Source organism: Pseudophryne corroboree, chromosome 9 (assembly GCF_028390025.1).
Source record: "Pseudophryne corroboree isolate aPseCor3 chromosome 9, aPseCor3.hap2, whole genome shotgun sequence".
Taxonomy (NCBI): Eukaryota; Metazoa; Chordata; class Amphibia; order Anura; family Myobatrachidae; genus Pseudophryne; species Pseudophryne corroboree.
Window position 1 is genome coordinate 345,507,253 of NC_086452.1, and position 15,171 is coordinate 345,522,423.

At 47.1% G+C, this 15,171-nt stretch overlaps 1 protein-coding gene across 8 annotated transcripts in view; it reads right to left on the bottom strand.

Moving 5' to 3' along the window:
* CHL1 (cell adhesion molecule L1 like) overlaps positions 1 to 15,171 on the bottom strand; it is a 464,787-nt gene that overhangs the window by 182,277 nt on the left and 267,339 nt on the right. For all 8 annotated transcript variants that reach the window (XM_063940640.1, XM_063940638.1, XM_063940643.1 and 5 more), the window contains one exon: positions 2,026 to 2,216. In XM_063940640.1, the coding sequence (XP_063796710.1) occupies positions 2,026 to 2,216 (191 nt within the window). The remainder of the gene's footprint in view (positions 1 to 2,025; positions 2,217 to 15,171) is intronic.

The following is a 15,171-nucleotide window of genomic DNA, read 5'->3' on the forward strand; positions in this document are numbered from 1 at the left end:
ATTGCACGTAGTATTGTTATATTTCTTGTGCAACGCTACAGATATTTAGTGGCATCAGCGCTACTATCAGGGGAGTACAAGAAGTACACTTGTAAGTGGCCTAGGCTGTCAATGGGCCACAGAGATGATGATCCCATCCAAGACGCCAATGAGAGTTTCCTACAGTACTTCAATCACCACTTGGTGAACAATTGTACCATCAGTTTGTCCACAAGATGGAAGCCATAGAGGTCTTAGAGCATTTTTGATCTCCAAAAAAATGGCTGCCACTAGGGGTTAGGGGGGCCCAGCATGTATAATTTTCACTAGACATTACAATTTTGTTGGTGATTGGGTAGTGCCATATAAATAAAAAACACCTTATTCAGAGTCACAAGTGTAAGTTGAGACTTTTTTCAGTCTCAACTTGCATTTTACTTTTATTGTGCATGCAGATCTTTTTACAATCTGTTTATTTTTTTCTGCATGCGACTGACTTGAGACTCTAGGCTGGGACCAGGGCTGGAATATGTGTGGATTCATGAAAAATAGGTGTGAATGCAACTAAAGTGAGTATGCAGTCACACGTAAACTACAGTAAGTGAGTAAGGGAATATTTGCAAACTGAGAAACTCTCAAACGTACCATCTTGAAGGGCTCGGACTTATGTGTGCTCTGACCTTTGTGAAGTGTAAAGTTGATAATGACGATTGTGTCTGATTGGTCACAAGTGGTGAAATCATACCCATTAATTTTATAACCCCTAAAACTAATCCATCAATTTTTAAAAGTGAGTTTACACTGTAGAGCGCATTTGTTTATCACAAATAAAGAATGTTTCACACTCAGTTGGGGAAGGTGGAAGCCTACACATATATTTTGAAGTGTTGCCTTAAAAAAAAAAAAATGTATTTATGTCTGTTTCTCTTCAAATTTTACAAGTTCCAATCCACTTGAAAAACTCTTAACGGTTCTATCTAGCCATTAATAATCCTTTAACATCACCAAAATAACCCAGTATATTGCCGGATTGACCCAGTCAAGGTGCAGAGTGAAAGGGGTATGTAACAATTTCCCGGGTCGAATGACCTGGTATTTCAACCCAGGAATGAAACATGGTTATTCCCGGGCTGAAGTGCAGTGTGAACGGGTTGCCAGGTTGTTGCGACCCGGGACCCGTTCACACTATAGGGGGAGGTGGCACTTGAAGAGGATCTGATCTGCAGGTGCCGCCTCCACACACGTAACCACTGATGTCACCAACCTGCCAATATGCCGGGTTGGTGCCGCCAGTCTAAAAGGGGTCTCAAGCAGGTCGGACCCAGGAAGGAGCCGTGCACAAGTCCCGAGTGCGACCCGCTATTGTGATGCGAAAGGGGTATAACTGTAATGTGTGTCTATGTACAACTTTCTTTTAGATGTACAGTATTTGGGAGTTTGTGCCCAACTCTGTATAAGGTCTGCAGGCGCATGCACAGCGCCCATCCTGATTGACAGGAACAGGCGATCACATTTTCTGCGCCCCACCCCCCCCTCCCGCAGAAAGTGTGGGCGCATGCACAGGAGGCTGTCGTGGGGCTGGGGGCAGGAGGCTGTAGTGGGGCGGGGGCAGCAACGCTCTGTTTCCAGGGCGGAGACGGAGCGTTGCAGGGGTGGTGCGGTGCGAATGGAGGGCAGAGGCGGCCAAACGGGGGCGTGATCACGGTGGCTGCATGACTTCACATGGAGCCGTGATCGAGAACATGGCGGCGGGTCCCCTGCGGGCGCAGCCAAGCTGCGCCGGCAGGTGCCATCCTCAGTTTCTGCTAACAAGCAGAAATTGCGATGCATTCGCGATTTCTGCTTGTTGAACTGAGGCAGGCGCTGGTCAGCATGCTGGGCGGCCTTGCCCAGCGATGGGTGGCAACCAGCATGCGATCCAAAGGATTGCAAATTCTGCTAAGTAGCAGAATTTGCAATCCTTACTGAATTAGGCCCATTGTGTCTGTTAAAAATGCTGCAGTTTTTTTTTTAATGTACATAAGGAGAATCTGTGCTGTAACATACCTGGGACAATGAAGGATGTCTCCTCTGAAATGGCTGTGCCTAATTTGTTTGAGGCGTAACAGCGATATGTTCCATTATAAGCTGAAATCCTGCCATCGTTATGGATGGTAAATGTGCCAGAATCATCCATGGCCTTTACATTCTGGTCAGTAAATGGGTTGTATTGCGCTCCATCCTTTGTCCAGTGATAACTGAGAGAAAATAAGAATTTACTTACCGATAATTCTATTTCTCGGAGTCCGTAGTGGATGCTGGGGTTCCTGAAAGGACCATGGGGAATAGCGGCTCCGCAGGAGACAGGGCACAAAAAAGTAAAGCTTTACTAGGTCAGGTGGTGTGCACTGGCTCCTCCCCCTATGACCCTCCTCCAGACTCCAGTTAGGTACTGTGCCCGGACGAGCATACACAATAAGGGAGGCATTTTGAATCCCGGGTAAGACTCATACCAGCCACACCAATCACACCGTACAACTTGTGATCTAAACCCAGTTAACAGTATGATAACAGAAAGGGCCTCTTAAAGATGGCTCCTTAACAATAACCCGAATTAGTTAACAATAACTATGTACAAGTATTGCAGATAATCCGCACTTGGGATGGGCGCCCAGCATCCACTACGGACTCCGAGAAATAGAATTATCGGTAAGTAAATTCTTATTTTCTCTATCGTCCTAAGTGGATGCTGGGGTTCCTGAAAGGACCATGGGGATTATACCAAAGCTCCCAAACGGGCGGGAGAGTGCGGATGACTCTGCAGCACCGAATGAGAGAACTCCAGGTCCTCCTTTGCCAGGGTATCAAATTTGTAAAATTTTACAAACGTGTTCTCCCCCGACCACGTAGCTGCTCGGCAGAGTTGTAATGCCGAGACCCCTCGGGCAGCCGCCCAAGATGAGCCCACCTTCCTTGTGGAGTGGGCTTTTACAGTTTTAGGCTGTGGCAGGCCTGCCACAGAATGTGCAAGTTGAATTGTGTTACAAATCCAACGAGCAATCGACTGCTTAGAAGCAGGTGCGCCCAACTTGTTGGGTGCATACAATATAAACAGCGAGTCAGATTTTCTGACTCCAGCCGTCCTTGAAATGTATATTTTTAAGGCTCTGACAACGTCCAACAACTTGGAGTCCTCCAAGTCGCTAGTGGCCGCAGGCACCACAATAGGTTGGTTCAGATGAAATGCTGATACCACTTTAGGGAGAAAATGCGGACGAGTCCGCAGTTCTGCCCTATCCGAATGGAAGATTAGATAAGGACTTTTATAAGATAAAGCCGCCAATTCAGATACTCTCCTGGCAGAGGCCAGGGCTAGTAACATAGTCACTTTCAATGTGAGATATTTCAAATCCACCTTTTTCAATGGTTCAAACCAATGGGATTTGAGGAAATCTAAAACTACATTTAGATCCCACGGTGCCACCGGAGGCACCACAGGAGGCTGTATATGCAGTACTCCCTTGACAAAAGTCTGGACCTCAGGGACAGAGGCCAATTCTTTTTGGAAGAATATTGACAGGGCCGAAATTTGAACCTTAATGGATCCCAATTTGAGACCCATAGATAATCCTGATTGCAGGAAATGTAGGAAACGACCCAGTTGGAATTCCTCCGTCGGAACACTCCGATCCTCGCACCACGCTACATATTTTCGCCAAATGCGGTGATAATGTTTCACGGTGACTTCCTTCCGTGCCTTAATCAAGGTAGGAATGACTTCTTCTGGAATGCCTTTCCCTTTTAGGATCTGGCGTTCAACCGCCATGCCGTCAAACGCAGCCGCGGTAAGTCTTGAAAAAGACAGGGACCCTGCTGTAGCAGGTCCCTTCTCAGAGGTAGAGGCCACGGTTCGTCCGTGAGCATCTCTTGAAGTTCCGGATACCAAGTCCTTCTCGGCCAATCCGGAACCACTAGTATTGTTCTTACTCTTCTTTGCCGTATGATCTTCAATACCTTTGGTATGAGCGGCAGAGGAGGAAACACATACACTGACTGGTACACCCAAAGAGTTACCAGTGCGTCCACAGCTATTGCCTGTGGATCTCTTGACCTGGCGCAATATTTGTCCAGTTTCTTGTTGAGGCGAGACGCCATCATGTCTACAATTGGTCTTTCCCAACGGTCTATTAACATGTTGAAGACTTCTGGATGTAGACCCCACTCTCCCGGATGAAGATCGTGTCTGCTGAGGAAGTCTGCTTCCCAGTTGTCCACGCCCGGGATGAACACTGCTGACAGTGCTATCACGTGATTCTCCGCCCAGCGAAGAATCTTGGCAGCTTCTGCCATTGCACTCCTGCTTCTTGTGCCGCCCTGCCTGTTTACATGGGCGACCGCCGTGATGTTGTCCGACTGAATCAACACCGGCTTTCCTTTCAGGAGAAGTTCCGCCTGGCTTAGAGCATTGTAGATTGCTCTTAGTTCCAGAATGTTTATGTGAAGAGACTTTTCCAGACTCGTCCATACTCCCTGGAAGTTTCTTCCTTGTGTGACTGCTCCCCAGCCTCTCAGGCTGGCGTCCGTGGTCACCAGGATCCAATCCTGAATGCCGAATCTGCGGCCTTCTAATAGGTGAGCCTTCTGCAACCACTACAGAAGTGACACCCTTGTCTTTGGTGACAGGGTTATTCGCAGGTGCATCTGCAGATGCGACCCTGACCATTTGTCCAACAGATCCCTTTGGAATATTCTTGCATGGAATCTGCCGAATGGAATTGCTTCGTAAGAAGCCACCATTTTTCCCAGGACTCTTGTGCATTGATGTACTGACACCTTTCCTGGTTTTAGGAGGTTCCTGACCAGATCGGATAACTCCTTGGCTTTTTCCTCTGGAAGGAAAACCTTTTTCTGAACCGTGTCCAGAATCATTCCTAGGAACAGCAGACGAGTTGTCGGGATTAAATGGGATTTTGGAATATTCAGAATCCACCCGTGTTGTCTTAGCACCTCTTGAGATAGTGCTAAAGCTGTCTCCAGCTGTTCTCTGGACCTTGCCCTTATTAGGAGATCGTCCAAGTATGGGATAACTAATACGCCTTTTCTTCGAAGAAGAATCATCATCTCGGCCATTACCTTGGTAAAGACCCGAGGCGCCGTGGACAATCCGAACGGCAGCGTCTGAAACTGATAGTGACAGTTTTGAACAATGAACCTGAGGTACCCCTGGTGTGCGGGGTAAATCGGAACGTGTAGATACGCATCCTTGATGTCCAAGGATACCATAAAGTCCCCTTCTTCCAGGTTCGCTATCACTGCTCTGAGTGACTCCATCTTGAACTTGAACTTTTTTATGTAGAGGTTCAAGGACTTCAGATTTAGAATAGGCCTTACCGAGCCATCCGGCTTCGGTACCACAAATAGAGTGGAATAATACCCCTTTCCTTGTTGTAATAGGGGTACTTTGACTATCACCTGCTGAGCGTACAGCTTGTGAATGGCTTCCAACACCCTCTCCCTTTCGGAAGAGACGGTTGGTAAAGCAGACTTCAGGAAACGATGAGGAGGATCCGTCTCTAATTCCAACCTGTACCCCTGAGATATTATCTGCAGGATCCAGGGGTCTACCTGCGAGTGAGCCCACTGCGCGCTGTAATATTTGAGACGGCCGCCCACTGTCCCCGAGTCCGCTTGAGAGGCCCCAGCGTCATGCTGAGGTTTTTGCAGGAGCCGGGGAGGGCTTCTGTTCCTGGGAAGGAGCTGCCTGTTGGTGTCTCTTCCCTCTTCCTCTGCCTCGTGGCAGGTACGACAAACCCTTTGCTCTCTTATTTTTGTAGGAGCGAAAAGGCTGCGGTTGAAAGGTCGGTGCCTTTCTCTGTTGGGGAGTGACTTGAGGTAAAAAAGTGGATTTCCCGGCAGTAGCCGTGGCCACCAAGTCTGATAGACCAACTCCAAATAACTCCTCCCCTTTATACGGCAAAACCTCCATGTGACGTTTTGAATCCGCATCGCCTGTCCACTGTCGTGTCCATAAGGCTCTTCTGGCTGAAATGGACATAGCACTCACCCGAGATGCCAGTGTGCAAATATCCCTCTGTGCATCACGCATATAGATAAATGCATCCTTTATTTGTTCTAACGACAGTAAAACATTGTCCCTATCTAGGGTATCAATATTTTCAATCAGGGATTCTGACCAAACTACTCCAGCACTGCACATCCAGGCAGTTGCTATAGCTGGTCGTAGTATAACACCTGCATGTGTGTATATATTCTTTTGAATAACTTCCATCTTTCTATCTGATGGGTCCTTAAGTGCGGCCGTCTCAGGAGAGGGTAACGCCACTTGTTTAGATAAGCGTGTGAGCGCCTTGTCCACCTTAGGGGGTGTTTCCCAGCGCGCCCTAACCTCTGGCGGGAAAGGGTATAATGCCAATAACTTTTTTGAAATTATCAACTTTTTATCAGGAGCAACCCACGCTTCATCACACACGTCATTTAATTCTTCTGATTCAGGAAAAACTGTTTGTAGTTTTTTCACACCATACATAATACCCCGTTTTACGGTATCTGTAGTATCAGCTAAATGTAACGTCTCCTTCATTGCCAAAATCATATAACGTGTGGCCCTACTGGAAAATACGTTTGAATTTCTACCGTCGTCACTGGAATCAGTGCCTGTGTCTGGGTCTGTGTCGACCGACTGAGGCAAAGGGCGTTTTACAGCCCCTGACGGTGTTTGAGGCGCCTGGACAGGCATTAATTGATTGTCCGGCCGCCTCATGTCCTCAACTGACTGTTTAAGGGAAGATAAACCATCACGTAATTCCACAAATAAAGGCATCCATTCTGGTGTCGACCCCCTGGGGGGTGACATCTGCATATTTGGCAATTGCTCCGCCTCCACACCAATATCGTCCTCATACATGTCGACACCCCGTACCGACACACACCGCAAACTCACAGGGAATGCTCTAATGAAGACAGGACCCACTAGCCCTTTTGGGGAGACAGAGGGAGAGTCTGCCAGCACACACCACAAAGCGCTATATATACAAGGGATATCCTTATATTAAGTGCTCCCTTATAGCTGCTTTAATATATAATATATATATATATAGCCATTAATGTGCCCCCCCTCTCTGTTTTACCCTGTTTCTGTAGTGCAGTGCAGGGGAGAGACCTGGGAGCCGTCCTGACCAGCGGAGCTGTGACAGAAAATGGCGCCGTGTGCTGAGGAGATAGGCCCCGCCCCTTTTTCGGCGGGTTCTTCTCCCGCTATTTTTCCAGTCAGGCAGGGGTTAAATATCTCCATATAGCCCCTATGGGCTATATGTGAGGTATTTTTAGCCTTGTATAAGGTTTATATTTGCCTCTCAGAGCGCCCCCCCCCAGCGCTCTGCACCCTCAGTGACTGCCCAGTGAAGTGTGCTGAGAGGAAAATGGCGCACAGCTGCAGTGCTGTGCGCTACCTTATGAAGACTGAGGAGTCTTCAGCCGCCGGTTTCCGGACCTCTTCACGCTTCAGCATCTGCAAGGGGGTCGGCGGCGCGGCTCCGGGACCGGACTCCACGGCTGGGCCTGTGTTCGATCCCTCTGGAGCTAATGGTGTCCAGTAGCCAAGCAGCAAATCCACTCTGCATGCAGGTGAGTTTACTACTTTCCCCCTAAGTCCCACGTTGCAGTGATCCTGTTGCCAGCAGGACTCACTGTAAAGAAAAAAACCTAAACTAAACTTTCTCTAAGCAGCTCTTTAGGAGAGCCACCTAGATTGCACCCTTCTCGTTCGGGCACAAAATCTAACTGGAGTCTGGAGGAGGGTCATAGGGGGAGGAGCCAGTGCACACCACCTGACCTAGTAAAGCTTTACTTTTTTGTGCCCTGTCTCCTGCGGAGCCGCTATTCCCCATGGTCCTTTCAGGAACCCCAGCATCCACTTAGGACGATAGAGAAAAAGTAAATGAATATGTTTTAAATGTACATCACATATTGAAGTTCATTGTAAATTGGACTCACTCCTTGTAACCCCCATAAAACATATATATTCATACTTCGCATGCGCATCAAAATGCATTACCTGTATTTGTATTAAACCTTTGCATATCCCTGTCTTTAAAATAACCTGACTCTTAAATATCTCCAGAGGCTGCAGGTACCTCCAGGGTAGCGCTACAGTTGTGTTACTGTGGCTTTGCCTCCTGTTGTTCAGAGCCAAAATTTGCTGCATTTTACATCAGCCATGATGATGTGATTCATTAGGAAACGAGCCATCACACCCTCAGTCCACCCACTTCACTCCAGGAGAAACACCTAAAGCACCCCTTCCACTACCAAAATTTTGGATCTCCAGGACATTACTGAACAGTTGGTAACCATGAGGGACGTGCAGGAGTAGGCAGAGTAAAGAGAAAACATCTTCATGTAGTTATTGCAAGGTTATTACAAGTTGAAGTGGATCTTTTAAGTGAGATTGTGTACCCTTCCACTGGTACAGCTATTGTTGCTCTCAAATATTTCCATTTCACAATATGAGCATTAACAACTGCCCGGAGATAAGTCTAGGACAGAAAACTGCCAAAAGGATTTGTTAGTAAAAATGCCTTTGACAGTTCCATGCTAAAAGTCACCAAGCTCTTCAGTATTCCCCAACATCCATAGATTCAAGCGCTCCCTCAAAACCCATTCACCCTAGCCTACCGGAACTTTGCCTGAGCTGGCAGACTAAATGGGCCAAGAGGTTCTTATCTGTCGTCAAATTATTTGTTTCTGTGTTTACTGGATCTCTGCCTGACCTGGATTTCCCTCCACCATCTCTTACCCATTGGTTCTCCCATATACCCCCACTACTACTACTACTACTACTACTACTCTTTTTTTACAATATAAGCTCTTGCGAGCAGGGCCCTCTCTCCTCTGGTTTCATCGGACAACTATCTCGGTCAATATGCATATGATACAGGTACTGTATGTCTACATTTGTATTTATGTAAATATGTAACTTTTTTGCCTCGTTTACCCTGTTATGCAATTATACTATGTAAAGCGCTGTGTAAATTTGTTGTACTTTATAAATAATAATACAAATAAGATGACTTATTCTTTTGCTAATGTTTGACTAAGGATATTGCAGGATTGTATTCTTTATGCACTCATCATAAATGGGTGTGGCTCAAATGGGCAAAAACGCTAATTAGAAGGCGTGTCCACATACTTTGGCCATGTAGTAAATCTGCAACTCAAAATAAAACGTAAATGCTCCATTGTTGTCATTGTGTATCTTAAGTCTGTATTTTGTTATGCAAATGCTCCCACTGTAAATAAGCATATTATAGTCAAATACGTACAATTCTTATTTTACAGATGACAAAAAAATAAAATGAGGTAAAGAAATGCACAACATGCTCTCAAAAGTTAAAACAGTGAAAAGATATATGTACATTTATTTATATGATGTTGAACATAATTGTTAATTTAATATACACCAAAATCTCCTTTTATTTTCGCATTGGCCATAAGAACAAATGAGACCAGTCAATGTCGAAATAACACAAGTTCACAGTCAATTAGAAATTTTTATATGCACATGATTATGACTAATAATGAGTAATTATTTTAATGAGTAATAGTTTTGAGTAATAATTTTTGAATATGAACAAAAAGTCTACACACCCTTATTGAAAACGTTTTTCTATGTTAATCCTGAAATCAAGATACATCATGTCCGACCTCTTTCCAAACCAACAAAAGTCAAAAGAAAAAATAAGAATTTACTTACCGATAATTCTATTTCTCGGAGTCCGTAGTGGATGCTGGGGTTCCTGAAAGGACCATGAGGAATAGCGGCTCCGCAGGAGACAGGGCACAAAAGTAAAGCTTTCCGATCAGGTGGTGTGCACTGGCTCCTCCCCCTATGACCCTCCTCCAAGCCAGTTAGGTACTGTGCCCGGACGAGCGTACACAATAAGGGAGGAATTTTGAATCCCGGGTAAGACTCATACCAGCCACACCAATCACACCGTACAACTTGTGATCTAAACCCAGTTAACAGTATGATAACAGCGGAGCCTCTGAAAAGATGGCTCACAACAATAATAACCCGATTTTTGTAACTATGTACAAGTATTGCAGATAATCCGCACTTGGGATGGGCGCCCAGCATCCACTACGGACTCCGAGAAATAGAATTATCGGTAAGTAAATTCTTATTTTCTCTATCGTCCTAGTGGATGCTGGGGTTCCTGAAAGGACCATGGGGATTATACCAAAGCTCCCAAACGGGCGGGAGAGTGCGGATGACTCTGCAGCACCGAATGAGAGAACTCCAGGTCCTCCTTAGCCAGAGTATCAAATTTGTAGAATTTAGCAAACGTGTTTGCCCCTGACCAAGTAGCTGCTCGGCAAAGTTGTAAAGCCGAGACCCCTCGGGCAGCCGCCCAAGATGAGCCCACCTTCCTTGTGGAATGGGCATTTACATATTTTGGCTGTGGCAGGCCTGCCACAGAATGTGCAAGCTGAATTGTATTACACATCCAACTAGCAATAGTCTGCTTAGAAGCAAGAGCACCCAGTTTGTTGGGTGCATACAGGATAACAGCAAGTCAGTTTTCCTGACTCCAGCCGTCCTGGAACATATTTTCAGGGCCCTGACAACATCTAGCAACTTGGAGTCCTCCAAGTCCCTAGTAGGTGCAAGGCACCACAATAAGCTGGTTCAGGTGAAACACTGACACCACCTTAGGGAGAGAACTGGGGACGAGTCCGCAGCTCTGCCCTGTCCGAATGGACAAACAGATATGGGCTTTTTTGAGAAAAAACCACCAATTTGACACTCGCCTGGTCCAGGCCAGGGCCAAGAGCATGGTCACTTTTCATGTGAGATGCTTCAAATCCACAGATTTGACTGGTTTTAAACCAATGTGATTTGAGGAATCCCAGAACTACGTTGAGATCCCACAGTGCCACTGGAGGCACAAAAGGGGGTTGTATATGCAATACTCCCTTGACAAACTTCTGGACTTCAGGAACTGAAGCCAATTCTTTCTGGAAGAAAATCGACAGGGCCGAAATTTGAACCTTAATGGACCCCAATTTGAGGCCCATAGACACTCCTGTTTGCAGGAAATGCAGGAAACGACCGAGTTGAAATCTCTTTGTGGGGCCTTCTTGGCCTCACACCACGCAACATATTTTCGCCACATGTGGTGATAATGTTGTGCGGTCACCTCCTTTCTGGCTTTGACCAGGGTAGGAATGACCTCTTCCGGAATGCCTTTTTCCTTTAGGATCCGGCTTTCCACCGCCATGCCGACAAACGCAGCTGCGGTAAGTCTTGGAACAGACATGGTACTTGCTGAAGCAAGTCCCTTCTTAGCGGCAGAGGCCATAAGACCTCTGTAAGCATCTCTTGAAGTTCCGGGTACCAAGTCCTTCTTGGCCAATCCGGAGCCATGAGTATAGTTCTTATAATTCTCAGCACCTTAGGTATGAGAAGCAGAGGAGGGAACACATACACCGACTGGTACACCCACGGTGTTACCAGAACGTCCACAGCTATTGCCTGAGGGTCTCTTGACCTGGCGCAATACCTGTCCCGTTTTTTGTTCAGACGGGACGCCATCATGTCCACCTTTGGTATTTCCCAACGGTTTACAATCATGTGGAAAAAACTTCCCGATGAAGTTTCCACTCTCCCGGGTGGAGGTCGTGCCTGCTGAGGAAGTCTGCTTCCCAGTTTCCATTCCCGGGATGAAACACTGCTGACAGTGCTATCACATGATTTTCCGCCCAGCGAAAAGTCCTTGCAGTTTTTGCCATTGCCCTCCTGCTTCTTGTGTCGCCCTGTCTGTTTACGTGGGCGACTGCCGTGATGTTTTTCCCACTGGATCAATACCGGCTGACCTTGAAGCAGAGGTCTTGCTAAGCTTAGAGCATTATAAATTTACCCTTAGCTCCAGTATATTTATGTGGAGAAAAGTCTCCAGACTTGATCACACTCCCTGGAAATTTTTTCCTTGTGTGACTGCTCCCCAGCCTCTCGGGCTGGGCTCCGTGGTCACCAGCATCCAATCCTGAATGCCGAATCTGCGGCCCTCTAGAAGATGAGCACTCTATAACCACCACAGGAGAGACACCCTTGTCCTTGGATATAGGGTTATCCGCTGATGCATCTGAAGATGCGATCCGGACCATTTGTCCAGCAGATCCCACTGAAAAGTTCTTGCGTGAAATCTGCCGAATGGAATTGCTTCGTAGGAAGCCACCATTTTTACCAGGACCCTTGTGCAATGATGCACTGTTTTTAGGAGGTTCCTGACTAGCTCGGATAACTCCCTGGCTTTCTCTTCCGGGAGAAACACCTTTTTCTGGACTGTGTCCAGAATCATCCCTAGGCACAGCAGACGTGTCGTCGGGATCAGCTGCGATTTTGGAATATTTAGAATCCACCCGTGCTGTTGTAGCAGTATCCGAGATAGTGCTACTCCGACCTCCAACTGTTCCCTGGACTATGCCCTTATCAGGAGATCGTCCAAGTAAGGGATAATGAAGACGCCTTTTCTTCGAAGAAGAATCATCATTTCGGCAATTACCTTTGTAAAGACCCGGGGTGCCGTGGACAATCCAAACGGCAGCGTCTGAAACTGATAGTGACAGTTCTGCACCACGAACCTGAGGTACCCTTAGTGAGAAGGGCAAATTTGGGACATAGAGGTAAGCATCCCTGATGTCCCGGGACACTATATAGTCCCCTTCTTCCTGGTTCGTTATCACTGCTCTGAGTGACTCCATCTTGATTTGAACCTTTGTAAGTGTTCAAAAAAAATTTTTTAGAATAAGTCTCACCTAGCCTTCTGGCTTCAGTACCACAATATAGTGTGGAATAATACCCCTTTTCTTGTAGTAGGAGGGGTAATTTAATTATCACCTGCTGGGAATACAGCTTGTGAATTTTTTTCCCATACTGCCTCCTTGTCGGAGGGAGACCTTGGTAAAGCAGACTTCAGGAGCCTGCGAAGGGGAAACGTCTCGACATTCCAATCTGTACCCCTGGGATACTACTTGTAGGATCCAGGGGTCCTGTACGGTCTCAGCGCCATGCTGAGAACTTGTCAGAAGCGGTGGAACGCTTCTGTTCCTGGGAATGGGCTGCCTGCTGCAGTCTTCTTCCCTTTCCTCTATCCCTGGGCAGATATGATCTTATAGGGACGAAAGGACTGAGGCTGAAAAGACGGTGTCTTTTTCTGCAGAGATGTGACTTAGGGTAAAAAACGGTGGATTTTCCAGCAGTTGCCGTGGCCACCAGGTCCGATGGACCGACCCCAAATAACTCCTCTTCCTTTATACGGCAATACACCTTTGTGCCGTTTGGAATCTGCATCACCTGACCACTGTCGTGTCCATAACATCTTCTGGCAGTTATGGACATCGCATTTACTCATGATGCCAGAGTGCAAATATCCCTCTGTGCATCTCGCATATATAGAAATGCATCCTTTAAATGCTCTATAGTCAATAAAATACTGTCCCTGTCAAGGGTATCAATATTTTTAGTCAGGGAATCCGACCAAGCCACCCCAGCTCTGCACATCCAGGCTGAGGCGATCGCTGGTCGCAGTATAACACCAGTATGTGTGTATATACTTTTTATGATATTTTCCAGCCTCCTGTCAGCTGGTCCTTGAGGACGGCCCTATCTATAGACGGTACCGCCACTTGTTTTGATAAGCGTGTGAGCGCCTTATCCACCCTAAGGGGTGTTTCCCAACGCGCCCTAACTTCTGGCGGGAAAGGGTATACCGCCCATAATTTTCTATCGGGGGGAACCCACGCATCATCACACACTTTATTTAATTTATCTGATTCAGGAAAAACTATGGTAGTTTTTTCACATCCCACATAATACCCTCTTTTGTGGTACTTGTAGTATCAGAAATATGTAACACCTCCTTCATTGCCTTTAACGTGTGGCCCTAATAAGGAATACGTTTGTTTATTCACCGTCGACACTGGATTCAGTGTCCCTGTCTGTGTCTGTGTCGACCGACTAAAGTAAACGGGCGTTTTAAAACCCCTGACGGTGTTTTTGAGACGTCTGGACCGGTACTAATTGTTTGTCGGCCGTCTCATGTCGTCAACCGACCTTGCAGCGTGTTGACATTATCACGTAATTCCCTAAATAAGCCATCCATTCCGGTGTCGACTCCCTAGAGAGTGACATCACCATTACAGGCAATTGCTCCGCCTCCTCACCAACATCGTCCTCCTACATGTCGACACACACGTACCGACACACAGCACACACACAGGGAATGCTCTGATAGAGGACAGGACCCACTAGCCCTTTGGAGAGACAGAGGGAGAGTTTGCCAGCACACACCAAAAACGCTATAATTATATAGGGACAACCTTATATAAGTGTTTTCCCTTATAGCATCTTTTTTATATATTTCTAACGCCAAATTAGTGCCCCCCCTCTCTGTTTTAACCCTGTTTCTGTAGTGCAGTGCAGGGGAGAGCCTGGGAGCCTTCCCTCCAGCCTTTCTGTGAGGGAAAATGGCGCTGTGTGCTGAGGAGATAGGCCCCGCCCCTTTTTCGGCGGCCTCGTCTCCCGCTCTTAACGGATTCTGGCAGGGGTTAAATATCTCCATATAGCCTCCGGAGGCTATATGTGAGGTATTTTTAGCCAAAATAGGTATTCATTTGCCTCCCAGGGCGCCCCCCTCCCAGCGCCCTGCACCCTCAGTGACTGCCGTGTGAAGTGTGCTGAGAGGAAAATGGCGCACAGCTGCAGTGCTGTGCGCTACCTTTAGAAGACTGAGGAGTCTTCTGCCGCCGATTCTGGACCTCTTCTCACTTCAGCATCTGCAAGGGGGCCGGCGGCAAGGCTCCGGTGACCATCCAGGCTGTACCTGTGATCGTCCCTCTGGAGCTGATGTCCAGTAGCCAAGAAGCCAATCCATCCTGCACGCAGGTGAGTTCACTTCTTCTCCCCTAAGTCCCTCGTTGCAGTGATCCTGTTGCCAGCAGGACTCACTGTAAAATAAAAAACCTAAGCTAAACTTTTCTAAGCAGCTCTTTAGGAGAGCCACCTAGATTGCACCCTTCTCGGCCGGGCACAAAAATCTAACTGGCTTGGAGGAAGGTCATAGGGGGAGGAGCCAGTGCACACCACCTGATCGGAAAGCTTTACTTTTGTGCCCTGTCTCCTGCGGAGCCGCT